Genomic DNA, 13313 nt, shown 5'->3' with positions numbered 1-13313 from the left:
CGACAAACGTGAATGTTACAGCACACCCAGGAGACCCCCTGGGCAGCACCCAGGTTGGCTGCGTGGTTTTGCGCGGAAGGATGGGCCCCCTAGTCCTGCGGAGATCCCGAAACCGAGTGTCTCCGAGCTGGCTTCAGGGCTGTGTGTTTTGCCTGCCTTGGCCGGGACCCCCGTGCCGCCGCCTCCCAAAGGCGGGCGCCAGCTGCTGAGTTCGGGCGTGGGGCGGCCCGCTGACAGGCGCTAACCCCCCTCTCCCCCTCCTGCCGCCTCCCAGGTTTCTAAGGTCGGCGGAGTCACTCGAATGTCATCTCTGGGTACAAGTGCAGCCAGTGCCAAAAAGATGCGCGAAGTCAGACCTTCACCGTCCAAAACTGTGAAGTACACTGCAACAGTGACGAAGGGGACTGTCACATACACCAAAGCCAAGAGAGAACTGGTCAAGGAAACCAAACCTAATCACCACAAGCCCAGTTCAGCTGTCAACCACACAATCTCAGGGAAAACTGAAAGTAGCAATGCAAAAACCCGAAAACAGGTGCTATCCCTCGGGGGGGCGTCCAAGTCCACCGGGCACACCGTCAATGGCCTCAAGGTCAGTGGCAGGTTGAACCCAAAGTCATGCACTAAGGAGGTGGGGGGGCGGCAGCTGCGGGAGGGTCTGCGGAACTCCAAGCGGAGGCTGGAAGAGGCGCCCCCGGCCGACAAGCCGCAGTCGCCCCCCAAGAAGATGAAGGGGGAGGCGGGTGCTGCGGAGAGTCCCGGCAGGAAGGCGGCCCCGGACCCCGCGGAGAAGGCGCCGCCTGGCGGCCTCGGGAAGAAGGAGGTGCCCGAGCGGAGCCTGGAGAGGAACCGGCCGAAGCGGGTGACGGCCGGCAAGGGCCCGCCGGGCAGACAAGCACACGGCAAGCCGGACGGCGCTCCCTGTGAAAATCGTTCTACCTCGCAATCGGAGCCCCTGCCCCGGCCGCACGAGGCGGCGGCCAAGGCCGAGAAGGGGGCCGGCAGGGCCGGGTGGGCGGCCATGGACGAGATCCCCGTCTTGCGGCCGTCGGCCAAGGAGTTCCACGACCCGCTCGTCTACATCGAGTCGGTGCGCCCTCAGGTGGAGAAGTACGGCATGTGCAGGGTGATCCCGCCCCCGGACTGGCGGCCCGAGTGCAAGCTCAACGACGAGATGCGCTTCGTCACGCAGATCCAGCACATCCACAAGCTGGGCCGGCGCTGGGGCCCCAATGTGCAGCGGCTGGCCTGCATCAAGAAGCACCTCAGATCTCAGGGCATCACCATGGACGAGCTCCCACTCATAGGTAAGGCCCCCCCGCATCCCGTGATGCCCGCCCCAGCTTCAGCTTCTCTGGGCCCTTCTTGGCCGGGGAGGAGTGTGAGGCCCCCCTTTCTGCAGGTGCGGGGTGCTCGTGGCAGGAGGAGGGCCGGTCCTGTGCCCCCCGCTCTCACACCAGGCGACCCCTGCTGCTCCAAGCTGCGGGCCGCCTTGCTGAGGCCAGAGTGGTGTCCGGCGAGAGGGGCAGGAATGCCGTCCCCATGCTTTCGTCTGCTGGGGGCTGCCTTAACCTGAGTTGTGCAGGCTGGGAGGCTTGACCTGCAGGAAGTTATTTCTCACAGTCTGGAGGCTGGAAATCTGAAAGCAGGGTGTTGGCAGGGTTGGTTTCTCCTGAGGCCTCTCCCCTTGGCTTATGCATGGCCGCCTTCTCCTGTGTCCTCACGTGGTCTTTGCTCTGTGTTCACGTTCTTGATGTCCCTTCCTCTTGCTACAAGGACACCAGTCATACTGGGTTAGGACCCATCATGATGACCTCATTTTACTTTAATTACCTCTTTAAAGACCCTGTCTCTAAATAGAGTCACGCTCTGCGGCCCTGAGGTTAGGACTTCAACATATGACTCTTTGTAGGTGGGGTACATTTCGGCCCATTTATCTCTGTCTGCTCGTCTGTCCTTGCATCTCAGTTTTTCTGGTGATTACTGGGCCCTCGTGGAGCCCACATGCGCAGCTCTGGCTGTCACTGAAGCAAAGCTCTCCTTGGTGACTGCTTTTGTGAACGTACACCCAGCTGTTGTGAAGACCCTTGGCCCTCAGGCAGAGCCCACGGATGGCTCTTGAAATCCACGTTGCCCTCTTCCTCTCCTGCTTACTGCGCCTCCAGGATGAACTCGCTCTGTCAGGGATGAGCGGTTCTGCGGAGTGGGGTTCCTTTTGGGTCTGCCAGGTGAGTCACGTGCTTCCCTTCTGGCTCTAGACCCTCGACAGGAATCGGGCATGTCCTTCCTCCAGCTGGAGAGGACAATTTTTTAAAGGCAGGGAGCAGAGGAGATATTATCGGTCATTTAGGTATCAAGAGTTGGCAGTAAGATAGGGCTCCTTGTAAGATGGAGGTTTCATCATTACTCTCAGCAGGTGAGAATCACTTAAATGGAAAGAATTCTTGGTTTGTGGTCATTGTCAGGGATGTGGTCAAGGTGACACAGGGCTGTGGGAACAGGCTGAGGAGGGGCCAGCCTCCCAGGAGCTTGGCGTCAGCTGCGTGGGTGACCAAGAACCTCACCAAGTCGTGGCTGCAGTGGGATGTCTTGGGTCCCCCAGCCTGCTGAGGTTGGGGGGCAGGCGGTAGGTCTTCTGGGGATAGGCGGTGTGCTCAGGTGACGTCACGAGGGCAGCCAGCGATCTTCCATTCAGAGTAGGTTTCCTTAACCGTGACTCCCGTGGCACCAGAAGCCGCGAGGACCTGACACTGTGGTGTGTGTGTTCACACCGTTGCTGTTACCCAGCTGTAAAGCGTCGTCAGCTTCCAGAAGAGGAGCTGAGCTGGACCGTTACCCGCAGAGGCCTCGGGCTGTGGCTCTGAGCTCAGCCTCCTTGCAGTGCGAGAGACTTGGTACTTTGGAAGAATTTCCCAGAGTCCACGGGACGGCTGCTCCTTCTCGGGGAGGGTGGCACTTTGTCACGCAGCATCCTCGTGGTCCTGAGAACGGGCTGACGGTAGCAGGTGAGGAGTGAAATAGCGGATTTGCACGCACTGGGTCAGTTTTCTCCATGCAGTTGAATAACGGTGATTGCCTCCCTTCTGGTCAGCCTATGGTCCGAGCCCCTCGCGGTGACTCCCGTCCCTCTCCACCTCGGCAAGTCCGGGCGGCGTGCGGGCAGCCCCGGGAGACGCCCCGGTTGAGAGCAGGGCCTGGGCTGCATCTGGGAAACGTGGGCTTCAGGCCCCTCGCAGCCAGGGCTGGGGTGAGTTTCCTCCGCGACGTGGCCCCCGCCGCCGCGCGCACCACAGTGACCCCCGCCAGCGCCAGCGTCCCCCCAGCCCAGGAGATGGACTCGGGCTGCTGCCTGCCCTCCCCCTGGCCGGGGTGCCCTGTGTTGCCCAGCTGCCCGGCGAGCACGTGCTGCTCTCAGGAGCCCCGCTGCTTTTCCGTTCATTGATCTTCTATAAACCTATCCCCACCCTTTAAAGAGCTAAACGTTCTTAATGTTTACTTTGCTCACCTACCATTTTGTGGCGTATTTACCTCCTGGCAGCCAGTGGACGGTTATTCTGGAAGATTTTTTTCCCCCCTTTATTGGCCAAAGGGAGGTTGATTTTCCAGGTCCCACTGAGAGAGGCAGTGGAGTGGCGGGCGTTCAGACACACCTGAGCTTTGACACACTTTGCACAGTGTGATCAAGGGGCGTAGTGAAAACGAGCCCCCACACCGTCTGGGATAAGCAGGCCTCTGTGGGAGTGTGGTGATGGGAGAGGCTGAGGGACAGACCACCGCCTGCCCCGGGGTGGGTGCTGCCTGCTGCCCGGAAGTCCTGGGGGGGATCGAAAATAAGTTACCGCGTGTGTGTGCGCGTGTGTGTGCGCTGGGGGTGTTGGGGGGGTCCGGGAATGACAACACATGCTGCGTGTGTACACTCTCCGACCTCGCAGCTGTTCCAGGTGACGCTGGTTCGTGGGTGTGGCTGGTGGCACTGCCCAAGCCTTGCCAGCCGCAGCCGGGATGCCCTGTTCCACCACCCTGCCTCCTGGGGTGTGAGAGGGGTGCCCCCTGCCCCTGCTCCGGGCGACGCTGGACTCTTCCTCCTCACGGATCTGCTCGGCCATCTCTCCTTCCGTTCAGCCCTCTGCCGAAGTGTCCTCTCCTCGGGGCTCCCTGCCCCAACCACCCTCCTAAGACGGCCGCCCCTCAGCCTGTCCTGCTCTGTTTATCGTCCTAGCGCCCGAGATGGTCTAAACCCCATCTCTCTGTAGACTAGATTGTTCTGTTTGCTGCTCTGACCCCGGGGCCTGGCGGCATCTCTGGCATGTAGTGGGCACCGGGCACCCGTGGGCTCTTGGGTGACGGAGGGCGGTCTTGTTCACGGGCCTGTTCACCGACTGTCCCTGTGTTTTCTCCCCTCGCTGTCCCAGGAGGCTGTGAGCTCGACCTGGCCTGCTTTTTCCGGCTGATTAACGAGATGGGCGGCATGCAGCAAGTGACTGACCTCAAGAAATGGAACAAACTAGCAGACATGCTGCGTATCCCCAGAACCGCCCAGGACCGGCTGGCCAAGCTCCAGGAGGCTTACTGCCAGTATCTGCTCTCCTATGACTCCCTGTCCCCCGAGGAGCACCGGCGCCTGGAGAAGGAGGTGCTGATGGAGAAGGAGAGCCTGGAGAGGCGCAAGGGGCCCCTGGAGGGCCACACGGAGCAGGACTGCAGCCGCTTCCACCCGCTGCCCCGCTTCGAGCCCAAGAACGGGCTCATCAACGGCGTGGCCCACAGGAACGGCTTCCGCAGCAAGCTGAAGGAGGTGGGCCCCGCACAGCTCAAGACGGGGCGGCGGCGACTCTTTGCTCAGGAAAAGGAGGTGGTGAAGGAGGAGGAGGAGGACAGAGGCATCCTCAGCGACTTCCACAAGTGTATATATAAGGTAGGGCCCCCGTGCGGGGCCTGGGCGTGAGGCCTCAGGTGCACGTGCAGGGGCCGGGGGCTCGGCTCTGTCAGGCTCCCGAGACCCCTGCCAGTCGGCTCTGGCCGCGTTCCTCATAAAGAGCGGTGTCTGCAGTCTGCAGGGGGCTGGGTGTCTGGACGAGGTCACTGGGCACCCAGCCAGGGGGGTCGCTTGCCCGCCGTGGCCTTGGGCTTCCTCTCCATTAAATGGGTTTGTGTGCGCCTATGTGTGCCCATGTGCCGGGGATGCAGCCCGGGAGCCACGCCCCCTCATGCTGGAGTGGCCACCCGTCGGGGCCAGGGCCTCTGTAGCTCCCGATGGACGCCCCCCACTGCCACCCGGCCTGCCCAGCTCCAGCTCAGCTCTGCCGGCTCCTTTCTGTCCGCCATCGCGGGACTCCTGGGGAGGGGGAGGGGAGGCTCCCTGCTTCTGCCGCATCCCATAACCGCCCAGCCATTCCGAGGAGGCTCCCTCCTCCGGGGAGCGCGGTGGCGTCCTGGTGGCTTCCCACTTGGCGGCCTGGCTCTGTGTCCGCAGGGCAGTGGGGACCCGGGCTGGGTGGGGGCACAGACTGGCCGCTGCCCCTGCACCGCTCCGGCACTGATCTGCTCCATAGGCTCTGGGGGAGGGGCCCCGTGGAGGCCTTGGCGGTCACACCCCCACTGCACGAGCCTGTCCGTGTTCTGGGGACGGGGACGCGTCGGGCATCTGTGGTTCTGCCCTGAGTTTGGCCTCTTCCCTTTGAGTCCCCGCTCCGAGGTCCCACCTCTGGCCACCTTCTGCCTCGCTTCTCATTCTCTCCTAGGCTTGAGTCCTGCCCTCCTTTCTGGAGAGAGATGCCTGCTTGCCTAGAGCTTTTCCTGTTACTGGACCCAGCCAGGGTTGGGTCTCCTCAGCTGTGGCTGCAGCCTGGTGGCCGTGACAGTGCTCCATGGCACCTCTGTGCGCCGAGGGGCCGGGAGCGCCAGGCTCCGGGTTCTGAGCCCCCTCAGCATCTGGGGGCATCGACTCTTGTGTGCTGGGTGTCACCGGCTTGAATTACAGGCACCTTGCTTTAGTTGACACAAAATCAGGTTCCTCCTAGCAGTCAGGATTTTACCTTGTAATGAATGGCACGCCAGGAGAAGTTTGGATTTATACAGCAGTTTCTCTTTTAGTTAGAACCCTGCTTACAAAGCTGAAGAGCAAAAGCAAAGGGCAGGGTCTGCGAGCTGAGTGCTTTGGCTGTCCTTCCAAAGGCAAGAAGGGTCTGCCCCCTTCCTAGACCTGCAGCTCTGTTCACGGGGACGTTCCAGCATCGCCTCATTAGGGAGACCCTCCCTGACCACCTGCCTTGCAGCCCTGCCCCTCTGCTTCTGGTTCATTGCACTTAGTGCCACCTCCCGGCTGTTTTGTGTCCCCAGACCGCCACGAGGCCAGGGACGTTGTCTGTTTTGAGCACTGCTCTATCTGCAGCCCTTAGAACTAGGCCTGTACACAGTAGGTGCTCAGCAAGTACTTCCACAGTCAGGGGGTGAGCATGCCTGGTCAGGGAGGAGTGGAGGGCTTGCCTTTAGAACAAAGCATATCTGTGATGCCATGTGTCATCCCAGGGAGCTTGTCCTTGTTAACATTCCCAGGAAGGGGTGGCGTGCAGGGGTGGGGAGGGGACATTCGATAATCTGAGGAGCCTGCGTGCTGTCCCAGTGGGGCGTGGGGGACAGGAGGGGGTCTGTGGCGAGAAAAGGGCCGGACCCCTCTGTCCCCTGCACGTCTACGAGGCCAGGCTGCTCATCTGGCTGGTTCTCACGTGAGGACCCTCGGGGGGTGGTGTAGGTGTCACCCAAGTTTCTTTCCCGGGGTGCCCGGTCCCGAGGTGCAGCCAGTGTCCGTCTTGATGCTGTTGGTTTCCCTCTGGCCACAGCCTTTCTCCTGCCCTTGCCACGTTGCGCTCGTGGCTCCAGGAAGTGAAAGCAGCTTTTAAGCGGGGCACCCTGCAGCGCCCCCGGGGCTCCTGTGGGACCCGTTCTGCTGGCTGGCGGGGGGGTCTGGCCTGGCGCTGGATGGCCAGGGGTCCTCCACCTCCTTTTTTGGCACCGAGGGTCTTTCTCCGCGAGTGTTTCTCCACAGCCTCTGCTTCTGTCAACTCAGGATGTGGCCAGGGGCCCGTGACGAGGTGGCCTGCTCTGGGGTCCTGGCTCTGCTTTGTTTCTTACGCTTGACTCTTGTTTTTGTTTTCTTTTCAGGGGAGGTCTGTTTCCTTAACGACTTTTTACCGAACAGCAAGAAATATCATGAACATGTGCTTCAGCAAGGAGCCCGCACCAGCTGAAATCGAGGTGCGTGAGCTGGGCGGTCCTGGTCCCTGCTCAGCTCGGAGCCAGGGGTGGAGCCCCCGGGCCTCCTGGGGGTGGGCGGGCGGCGGGGGTGTCGTGAGTGCTCAGCCCATCGTCTGGGTGCTGGGGGCGGCCAGAAGTTTCAACTTGGGTCGATTCCAACGTGTGCTGGGTTAGCGAAGGTGTAATGGAGAGAGTGAGCCTCCCAGGCTTCGCCCTGACTCCCCTGGAGCCGAGGCTGCGGCCCTGGGAGAGCCCCGGGCGGGCCCCGCCCAGCTGGCCGCCTCTTAGCCCTTCTCACCCTGTCCTGCGGGTGCCTGTTATGCAAGAGAATGTTTGGAATCCCTTGAAACCAGTTGTGCTTTTTGCTCTCCTGTTTTTCATTTAATGGGGTTGGCACGTTGCCTTTTTTGTGCTTCTGAGTTGCGTGAGGTTGGAGAGGTGCAAGCGTGTCTGCGCCCAGGCCAGAGAGCAGGAGTTTGGCGTGAGGCGTGGCCAGGGGCGCCCGGATGCTGACGTAGGTGGGCCTGTCCAGGGAGAGGCCCGACTTCTCTCGCTGGTTCAGGGCAGCTGCTGGCGGAGCACGTGGTGATGCAGACCGCAGCCTGGCTTTTGGTGAACAGCTGGTCTCAGAGCATGTCTTTTTCTTTGAAGATATGTGCTTCTTCCTCTCGGTAAAACCGTGCTGACCAGTAGGGCGCCCGGGCCCTGATTTGATCGGGTTTTCCGGGAGTGGGCCTTTCAGGACAGTCTGGGCCACCAGGACGCCTGGTCCCCTGCATCTGTGCCGCGTGGGGACACCCCCCCTAACCCCCCCCTCCCGCCATGGTAGCCGTCAGAAGCCCAGGAGGTCCCGCCCTGGCGCTCAGGCCTGGTTTCCCAGGTTGGTGAATTCCGTGTTTGATTTTGGCATCACCGTCATCCCTTTTAGGCCCCGGGTCTGTACCCTGGACGGTATCTGTGAGCACCACACAGTGGCCTGACCTTGGCCCTGCCAAAGCCATGTTCCATCTACCGCGATGCCAGTGGGGCCCTGATTCTGGGACACGTGGCCGTCACAGTCGCTTCTGGAGTGCCCGTGCCATTTGTGAGAGAAATGTCAGGGGAAAGGAATGCGACTCGGGGACTGAGCGCCGGAGCTGGAAAAAGAGACCTTTGCTTTACAGCACAGGTCCTTGTCGGGAGTCCCCGAAGGTTAGGGCTGCCGCTGTCTGTCGCTTCCTACTCGGGAATTAATTCTCTCTGCAAGCCCAGGTTTTGTTTTAATAGTTGTATAATATCTAAACACAAAGGAAGATTTGCTAAACTGCACACTTTAAGTCTGGCTGACTCCTAGACCCTGCAAAGAGGCTGGGCCCTCTCCTTGGCGGGTGTCACCAGCCCAGGTGGGCCCCGTGGCGGACGGGGCCCCCCCCCCCCCCCCTTTGTTCACCCAGCAGAGGTGGGTGTGAGTCTAGGCAGGACTGGCCCGAACCCGTCCCCTCAGACAGACTGCGGCCCCGTCATACCCTGCCTGCGAGGACATCTGTTTGAGGAACCTGGGCATTTAATGCTGTCGACTTCCTTCTTGACCGGGGGTGGGGGGGGCATCTGGCCGACCCCAGGCTGGTCTCATTGCAGGAGCCGCATGGCAAGGTGGTGGCTGACACCGGGGGCTCGTCGGTGAGGCTTCCTCCTTTAAGTGGGGTTCCAGAAAGCAGGGGCGGGTGATGCCTGTGCTTCTGGAATGATGAGTGAAGACACAGTGAGGGGGGAAACTGAACCCCTCTCACCTGTCAGCAAAGTGCATGCCGACCCCCTCTCGCCCTGCCGCTGTTTAGGTCATGCCCACCCCTCCCCCATCTGTGTCGCTGGCTTGGGTCACAGCCTGGGGGGCCGACCCTCACGGGCAGCCCGCTCGCTCGTTGCGGGTGTGCAGCGTGTGTCTGCTGAGATGCCTGCCTGGGGCTGTGTTCATTACACCTACGGACGGTGGCCGGACGTCTTCAGCCCCTTTGCTGTTACCGCTTTTTCCCTCCCTTTCGTATAAATGACTTTTAATTGTGGTAACATATGTGTAACGTTGACCATTTTAGCCAGCCATTTTTAAGTGCAGCTCAGCGGCCCTGAAGTCCATTCACGTTGTGTGACCGTGACACCATCCATCTCCAGAACTTTTCCTTCTTCCCAAACGGAAAGTCGGTTCCCGCTAAACACTGAGCCCCCGTCCTCCGCGCAGCCCGCGACACCGCGGCTCTTCCTTCTCTCTGACTCTGACTGTCCTGAGCGCCTCGGGCAGTGGAATCGCGGCGTTTGTCCTTCTGAGGCCGCTTATCGCACTCCAGCGTGAAGTCCTCCAGGTCATCCGTGTTGCCGCGGGTGTCAGAGTTGCCCTCCTTTTTGAGGCCGAGTCGTATTCCGCGGACGTTGTGTCTGTGTTTATCCATTTGTCCACTTGGGGCGTGGCTGCCTGACTGTGGGTGTGCAGTCGTCTGTCTGCAGTCCTGCCCCCCTGCTCCCTGGTGGCCGTCGCTCTGGACGAAGATGGTCCCTTTGTCTCGCGTCGTTGAGTTGAGCTGGGCCCTGCGGCCGCGGGCAGCAACGGGCTGCTGACGGCCCTCCCTCTCCCCGCAGCAAGAGTACTGGAGGCTCGTGGAGGAGAAGGACTGCCACGTGGCCGTGCACTGCGGCAAGGTGGACACCAACACCCACGGCAGCGGCTTCCCGGTGGGAAAATCAGAACCGTTTTCAAGGTAACGTCGGACGCTCCTGCCCGTGTCCTGGGGACTGGACGGTGCCCGTCCGTGACGCCCCTGTGCTTTCCTCTGCAGACACGGATGGAACCTCACCGTCCTCCCCAATAACACAGGCTCCATCCTGCGTCACCTTGGTGCTGTGCCTGGTAAGCCTGCCTCGGGTGGCTGTGGACCCAGCTCGCGCCCTCGAGAGCTGCAGGGGAGGGGGCTGCGGCGCTCGGCACGTAGAGAGAACTGGGATTGTTAGAGAAGAGAGGGGGGTCAGCATCGTGACCGGAGTCGGTAAAAACGCGGAAAGGCGAGCCACATCGCAGATCTAGAAGCTGGGCAGATGCGTGGTGGCCAGCTTTCCGCCTTGGCCAATCTGCGAGCTAACGTTCCGACTCTGGGGGCTACTGCCTCACAGCCAGGAGGGAAGCCAGTCGTCCTGGGTGTTGTGGGAAGAAGGGGCCCCTGGAGGAGGTCACCAGCGTGGGTGACCCCACGCTGGGGGGAGGGGTCACCCCGAACAAAGAGGCCCCGCTTCCTGGCCGGTGGCCAGTCGACGACAGTCGTGGTCGTGTTCCTTGGGCATCCTGCCTCTGCCTTAAGTCACTAGTTCAGATGCTCTTCCGCTAGTGTTTTGTGACAGTGTCACGCGATCTTGGTTTCTGTGTAAGAAGCAGGAAAGAGCAAGTCCCTTCTTCTCACTGGGTTTTGTCTGGTTTTGAATCCCGTTTCCTGCTTTTTCTTGTTTGGGGAGAAGGTGCAGTTTCTCTTGCTGTCACCCGGAGACACTGGTCTTCACCCTGCCCTGTCCCCTTTGTTCCAGGAGTGACAATTCCCTGGCTAAATATTGGCATGGTCTTTTCTACCTCATGCTGGTCTCGAGACCAAAACCACCTTCCCTACATTGACTACTTACACACTGGTGCTGACTGCATTTGGTGAGTACGCCGGCCCCGGGCCTCCTGACGCCACCTCGCACTCGCTCATGGCCGGCAGCCTTGCAGGACTGACTGGGCGAGTTTGCCCCGTGTTTCCTGTCATATCAGCCCGGGGAGCTGTGTCGGAAGTCGAGCTGGTGGAGGATATTTTAATTTGCTCAGGTGATGCTCAAGAACAGATGAGCATCTGTTCTCAGTTGCCTGCGAATACGGGGGTTTTCTTCTGTGAGGTTTTCCCCTGGTGGTGGTTGATTTCCGGGAGTTCGTTTCATAGCAGGGTCAGAAACAGTAAGAGAACAGCCGAAAGCCGGCCGGGAGTGGTGCCCCGTGCACCGACTGCAGAGAGAGTAGGTCTTACTGGAAGTGGAGTCCCTGCCGTGGGAGATGCACGAGTTCGTCTGTTTCCCAGGAAGCCTCCTGCCCGCTTCCCAGGCGTGATCCTTGACTGTGAGGCTCACCAGCCCTGATCCGAACTGGCTCCTCAGGTCCTTTGTTTACGACGGCAGTTGGGAAATCACTGCAAATAATCAGATGTCTTGTCGTCTGACGGGCTGCCGGCACCGCATCCATCCCGCACTAACTGCGTGTATTGTCCTAATGGGGTGACCAGCATCGTTTACTTAAACAAACAAAGTCTTAGAAGTAACCCTCTCCCTCCAAGGAGCCAGTGTAGGCAGCAGTCTGGCCATCACGACTCGCCCTGCCTTCCGGCTGTGTCGGGGCGAGTGGCGCTCGGCGTCGAGGCGGGCAGGCCCTGTGGTTGATCTTCTGCGGCGGGGCCGGGGTCTTGGGCAGAGCTGAGGGTGGACAGCCGGACGGTCCCGCGCAGGGCGGCCGGCTGCGTGGACCCTGGGGATGTGCGGGCCCTCGTCCAGGAGCCCCCGAGCCCTCGGCGCCGTTCCCCACGGAGACGCTGCCGGGCAGCGCCGGCCGGAGAGTCACGGGGTCCCACGCAGGCCTGTGACCGGCCCCACCGAACCCTGGGGCCTCGTCGGAAAGTGGAGTGACGTGGCCCACGCCCCGCAGGGTGATGGGGTGAAAGGTCGTGGCCCCGGAGGCCGTCGTTCTGCTTGGCCGTTGAGCGAGAGGCAGGGAAACCCTAGGTTCTGTGGTTCCCTGGAACCTCACTGCTGGGGAGCAGAGAGGCAGCCGGATAGGATCAGAGGACTTCGTGGTGTGTGGTTTTTCTTAAAACATGTGATTGAGGTTAGAAATCCTGGGTTTAAATCACAAGTCCGTAACAGAATATGTTGGCATTGAAATCACAAGCACTTAAAAGAAAAGAGCCTTGGATGTGGCGAGTGCATCCTCTCGCTCGGCAGCGGAGGTCAGGAACTTGATCGCTCACCTCCAGGGATTCCTCACAGGGGCCCCGCCCACCAGGCCTGGGCAGCCTGAAGCCCCGTCGCACGGCTCCGGGGGTCAGACGTCCCACTGCAGCCTGCGGACTGGGGGTTGGGAGGTCCCAGAGGAGGGCCTTGGGGAGGCTGCACGTGCCTGCCTTGTGCGCTGACCACTGCCCCCAGGCTCTCGGGAGTTGTAGGTGGCAGGTGTGTTCCTGCCGTGGGTCCTCCTGGGGCACAAGTGGCCATTCCCATTCCCCTGCTCCCTGGGACCGCACTGAGGGTCCAGGTTCTCCTGGTTGAGTTTGGGCCGTGTTTTCTCCCACCATCTTCCCCGGGCTCCTTGGCCGCAGCCAGCGGGGTCCGTGTTGCCTGAGCCCCAGCGGCCGGCCGCTCCCTCCCCCTGATGCAGGCCCTTGTGGTGTTGGCTGTCCTGTGCTGCGTGTCTCTTGTGTATTCCACAGCGAATCCTAGTCCTGCAGCGTCCTCTGTCTGCTGCAGAAAAGTGTCAGGTGCCAGCCCAGAGATAAGTCGCAGCTTGGGAGGCTCACGAGAGGCTTTTGAGTGTGCGGCTGTGTCTGGATCTGACTTCTAGGGGCTTTTAAACATCTGCTTTTGGTTTGAAGGCTTTTTGGCTCACGCATAGGTCAGATCTGCATATAAAAGATGAGCACGTTTGTCTGCCGGGGTGGCCGCAGTTTGTTGCCCTCACCCCCTGCACCCAAGGCCAGTTTGCAGGCTGCTGTGTGCTCGTCTGAGGGAGCATGGAGGATGGGCTCCCGGGCAGAGGGTCCTTGTCAACTCCTTCTGGCCTGATTCCGAACCACGCAGGTATTGCATTCCTGCTGAGGAGGAGAGCAAGCTCGAGGACGTGGTGCACACCCTGCTGCAAGCCAACGGCACCCCCGGCCTGCAGATGCTCGAGAGCAACGTCATGGTACGGGCCCGGGCGCTGGTGGGGACCGGGGCGCGTCGGGTGGCGCGGCCGACGCGCTTGTTTTATTAGCGCACCCTCTTTGTGGACCTGCCCCTCAAAGGTAAAGAGGACGATGAAACAT

At 61.0% G+C, this 13313-nt stretch overlaps 1 protein-coding gene across 4 annotated transcripts in view; it reads left to right on the top strand.

Annotated features, from left to right (window-relative positions):
* Positions 1-13313, top strand: part of JARID2 (jumonji and AT-rich interaction domain containing 2) — a 242420-nt gene that overhangs the window by 219136 nt on the left and 9971 nt on the right. For all 4 annotated transcript variants that reach the window (XR_010835163.1, XM_067006734.1, XM_059076488.2 and 1 more), the window contains exons 7-13: positions 275-1307; positions 4413-4915; positions 7162-7254; positions 9865-9983; positions 10062-10132; positions 10798-10912; positions 13087-13192. Coding sequence is in view for 3 of the 4 variants with exons in the window: in XM_067006734.1 (XP_066862835.1) it covers positions 275-1307; positions 4413-4915; positions 7162-7254; positions 9865-9983; positions 10062-10132; positions 10798-10912; positions 13087-13192 (2040 nt within the window). In the remaining variant the exon portion in view is untranslated. The remainder of the gene's footprint in view (positions 1-274; positions 1308-4412; positions 4916-7161; positions 7255-9864; positions 9984-10061; positions 10133-10797; positions 10913-13086; positions 13193-13313) is intronic.

Source organism: Kogia breviceps, chromosome 10, assembly GCF_026419965.1.
Source record: "Kogia breviceps isolate mKogBre1 chromosome 10, mKogBre1 haplotype 1, whole genome shotgun sequence".
NCBI classification, from domain to species: Eukaryota; Metazoa; Chordata; class Mammalia; order Artiodactyla; family Physeteridae; genus Kogia; species Kogia breviceps.
The sequence above is the reverse complement of the archived record's forward strand: the minus strand, read 5'-3'. Positions and strand labels throughout refer to the sequence as shown.